The 4879-nt window shown below is 39.1% G+C and overlaps 1 protein-coding gene across 6 annotated transcripts in view; it reads right to left on the reverse strand.

The window, feature by feature from the left end:
• slc4a11 (solute carrier family 4 member 11) overlaps window positions 1–4879 on the reverse strand; it is a 156939-nt gene that overhangs the window by 82326 nt on the left and 69734 nt on the right. For all 6 annotated transcript variants that reach the window (XM_032511973.1, XM_032511971.1, XM_032511969.1 and 3 more), the window contains exon 2: window positions 3602–3652. In XM_032511973.1, coding sequence (XP_032367864.1) covers window positions 3602–3625 — 24 coding nt within the window. In that variant the 5' untranslated portion in view covers window positions 3626–3652. The remainder of the gene's footprint in view (window positions 1–3601; window positions 3653–4879) is intronic.

The raw sequence follows: 4879 nt of genomic DNA on the forward strand, positions 1-4879 counted from the left end.
CCCCCCCCCCCCCCCCCCGGATCAGTAACTGTGACCAGTCAATATAAGCAGGAACAAGGATGACAGTCGAGTGACTGTTGATTTGGAAACACTAAATGATTGATGCGTTTCCTTCAAACGGTGTGCAGTGTTTGTCAGCTGCCTTTGGCATGTGTGTGTGTAGCTGTGAAATACAGAAACACTACAGAGTCACAAACAGACACACTAAAGTATGCATGCATCCTTTAAGATGTTTCAAACTTGTGTGCTTCGTGCTCTGAGAATCCCTCGAAGAAGATACACAACTGCTGTCATTGTAACGTTAAAAAATGTCGACAAAATGCCCAAGGAGATGTCTAATTATTTGTTATGTCCGAACAGAGCTGAAATGACACAAAAAGTCACACATAACTATTTTGATTATCAATTGTCTCAATGTCATTTCTTTTTTTCCCTCTAGCAAAAATGCAAAAAAAACATTTAATAGTTTCAGCATCTCAATTATAAAGATTGGCTCATTTTCTTATTTATATTTCTAAATAGTTTTAGGTATTTGGCCAAACAAGCCATTTGGAAACAAACAATTTAGACTTAAGGACATTAGAATGGGAATCTTTTACTTTTTCTGACATCTTATAGACTTAACAATAATTTGTTTAGTTGAGAAAATAAACTGCCGATTAATCAGTAATGCAAATAGTACCTAGCATAGTTAAAGATTAACAATTATGTAAAACAAAGAAAAGCAGCAAATCTTCACATTTGAGAAGCTGGACACAATCCTCAATCATTGTTGAAAATTGGTTTTCTGTTCATTAATCCACATTAGTTTCAACAACTAGATTCAAATGTTTCAATAGCCTAAGGCTACATCTACATTGCTACGTTTTGCTTTTTTCAATTTCCTCGCGGGAGTCATCCCAAAAAGATCAATAAAGAGAAGTCCAAGTCGAAAAAACGAATATCTTCTGCTACGTTTACACCTCTCACCTACACTGCTGTGGCGTTTCCGAGCCCCTAAACCAGAGACCGCAAACGGAGACCTTCAGCAACGCCGACACTGGGGCCAACGTTTCACCGCCTGATTGGGTCATGATGTCTCGTTCTCTGAGACTAAGCTACTAACGTTACCGTGACAACTACCAGCAACGGGCGTATACATGCTGCCTCCTGTTCCCCCCGACATGAGCATTCCCAGTACACGAGAATGTCAATGAGATATGCGGTTTGGGCATGTGTGTAAAATGAGATTAATTCTTCTACTGAAGCTGAAAACACTTGGAACGCATGGAGATCGCTTTTGGCTCAAAACTCCAAAACCAAAACGTAGCAATGTAAATAAAGCCTAAGAAAGTGTTCACACTGGCACATTTCAACTTTAGCCTAGCGCCTTACAAACAACTAGACCTTTAGATAAAAGATGTCTGTGTATGTTTATTGTGCTGTATATTTGTGTATTTATGTTCATGGCAGCCCAATGTACAGAATATACAGATGTATAGAAAACCTATGAAAAAATAAAAGTAAAAAACAAAACAACTAGACCTGGGGCTTAAAGGTTGGTTTAATTTTTCTCTCTACTGACAGCAATCCAAATTTACAAAACACCAGAGCTTCGTGTTGGAATCGACCGGAATTCTCCTTCAAGGTTGAATGTGTGAAGCTCGGCGAAAGGAATGTACGTTCCTCTCGTTCTAGAATGTTAATGTTGGTGACCGTTAACCCAGGGCTAGTAGAAGTGCAGTGGGAATGGTATAGTCCCGGGCTTAGAATGACACTGGGGCTAACAGAATGCAGTGTGAAAAGCCCCAAACATGGAATCGGTCACATCAGCTAAAAAGCTTAATATCTATGACATAAACAATAGTGAGCTTTTATGTCATCAAATCCTCTCGAGCCATTAGATGTAAGTTATGTTGGGGTGTCACAGTGTGGACAGCTAAATTACAGGTTTCACAAAGTGCTTTAAAGTGGAGATGGGCCACCCAGTCTGAACTGAAGGCCTCCTCCACCAACAAAAAATGAATACACATCAAGCTTAAAAGAAAAGAGCTGACGTATCATTTCATAAGGTAAATTCCATAAATAAACGAGTAGGGCTGGTTACCGAATTCAATACTTTAGAGGCAATTCGGTTGGGGCCTTAAAAGTATTGAGTATGGAAAAATGCCTCTTCGTTCAATACCTAATTTCTATACACATAAGGAGAAAATCTAATAAGGTTTGTGATTGGCTGTCTCACGTTACACGTCGTAGAGACACAGGAAAAACCCAACATTACACACAGAGACAGGCTCACGTAGTAGCAGCTGAAACATAAATAAAAATGAATTGTGTCTTTATGTGTAATGTAATTTATTTTTGTTTTTATAAAATTGGTATAGAAAAAAAAGAATGGTTTAGGAAGCGGTATCAAGGTCACCGTATTGGTAGCAAAAAAGAAAACGATACCAAGCCCTATAAATGAGTCTGGCTGTTGTTTAGGTCATTAGTTATTATCTAGAAAGATCACAAGATATGTTCCGTCAGGATCTGAGTGGCTTACCACCGCTGCTAAACAATGTCCTTGGGGACTCCCTGAAATAAAAACTGAAATATAAAAGATTCACCTCTAAAAACAACCTGTAGAGTGGCTTCAAAATGCATATTGAGGAAATGTTGAAGTCAGAAGAAAACTGAAGCACAATCCCCCCAATGCATCACTTCAGATCACACATACAAACACATATCACTAAATTATATCCACAGCAATTACTATATATTTTTTTTTTTTAATTCCCATTCTTCACACATTGCTTTTTGGCTTCTGTATTCTAAGCCACAAAGAACATGATTTAACCCATAAATGTGCAGCCGTAATCACATTGTCACTCCCAATTGCTTGCCAAGCGCACTAAATGAGCACATTAAAATAATTGATATGACTCAGAAACATATAAACTATTAACACACTAAAATGGCACAGAAGACTCACTCACAACAGACTCACTTCTATAGTGCAAGACATGCAGCAAATATTATTTTTCATGCTACCTCACTAATGAACTTCTAAGATGACAATGGTGGATAATGCTACTTGCCTACTATAATGTAACAGCATTTGTTATCCTGATAAAACGTTGCCTAATATAGACAGCAATGCTCAGCTGCAGCAGAGGGGCTTCTGTGAGTGAATGTGTGTGTGTTGCAGAAGGGGAATAATTGGCTAAGGGAGACAGGGAGATCGAATGCACGCATATTCTGTCCTGACTGCTTGTGCTGCACACACTAATTGGGTGCCTCTCCTTGGCTTAAGGGTAATGAAACTGCTGTTATCACAACAGCTGGAGCAAAGTTCATTCTTTATATCCAAAATGCAGTGGTGTGTGAGAGCTGGAGCTCGAATCTTTAATGCAAACTTCACACCAAACAACTCTTCAAGCTATTTCACTGTTGCAGACTATTTTTTCCAATATCAGAATGAAATACCCACTACCCATCAAGAGAGGATTACACCTTTTTATTCACAGTGGCTCCAACTCAAGGATTCCTTCTTTCCTTATTCCTTTGTTTTACATAAACTGGCTTGATTAAGACATTTTAGACATTGCATTCCTATATTGTGGTGTTGGCTCAGACTCACCCATTTCTTGAAAGAAGTATCCATTCTTGGACATCCCAGAGGGAGGTACCTCTGCAGGAATGAGCAAAACAGAGAGAGAGAGTAATTACTGAGGGGAAGCTGGCAACAGTAACAGGCCCTGTGGGAAGCAAATTTTAATTTTAAAAAGAGATATTTGTTTAAACAGTAATTGTTGGAATGAGAGATGGTTACAAAACACAAATACCAGCCATTGCCAGACTTTTTCGTCATTTAGTGCTGATGTTCAAGAGGGAAATACATTTAAATGTGAAGTATCTCCTGAATTCAGTAAGTAACCCATGAAAATATTCTTGTGTGATCTAAGTATCTGCACCCTAATGGCCATTAGGAGACATGACAATGTCTACTAACGATCGTGTGGTTCTGGGTCTTATTTACACATTGTTCCATTTCCTGGATTGCTCTGTTCCCCCCGGAAATTCCGCCAGATGTCCCTCATTTAGGCACGATGTCCAATACCTTCCACTTTTTTGTGTTGGCGTTCTAAACTCTGGTGGATTTATGGGGACTATGGTTAACTGCTACGTTTTCTGTTTCACAACTAAAACAACCTTTGGATGTACACATGTTCCACCAAAACAAGTTCCTTCCCGAGGCTATTTAGCAGAGGCACCATGGCTCCGTCCGGCGCTTAGTGCCAAAATGAACAATAGAGAATAGAAATGCCAATAAAACGAGAGCTTGTTTTTTTTCTCCCATCCCAGAATGCTGTGTGGAATTGCCAGACCCTCCACAGCACTGTGGAAGAAAGGTCATCTAGTGTGAGACTAGGCATGGCCAGACTCATTCCCAAATGTGTATTAGTCTGAAACCTCTCACTTCATTTTTTAACTTTTGCATCCAAAAGGCTTCTGGATGCAACTGGATATACTTTCAACCAATCAGAGCAACCAAACGTGTGACGTAGCGCTGAGCGACACATGCAAACTGTGGCGGTGCTTGGTCTGTTTTCAATTGTGTTTAAAAATTGTCACAAACTTTCTCAAATTACAGCGAAACAGTACAATAAAATGTGTTTCTGAAGACATTTTAGGCCAATAAACATTACAGTAACAGAATCTTAATTTTCTTTTTGATCAGCGCTTCCTAGTTTGACAGTTTGATCTGAGCTTGGCTGTTATGGTTTTATATTTTGTTCCGTTTTCCTGTTTTATTGTGGTCTATTGTGTCTATTCTTCTGTCTTCCCTTGTCTTGTTTTGTTTTACTTCCTGTCTTTTTTCTACCTGGGGTACACTGTTGGAAAAGTGCACAAAAAA

This window comes from Etheostoma spectabile, unplaced genomic scaffold (assembly GCF_008692095.1).
Source record: "Etheostoma spectabile isolate EspeVRDwgs_2016 unplaced genomic scaffold, UIUC_Espe_1.0 scaffold58, whole genome shotgun sequence".
Taxonomy (NCBI): domain Eukaryota; kingdom Metazoa; phylum Chordata; class Actinopteri; order Perciformes; family Percidae; genus Etheostoma; species Etheostoma spectabile.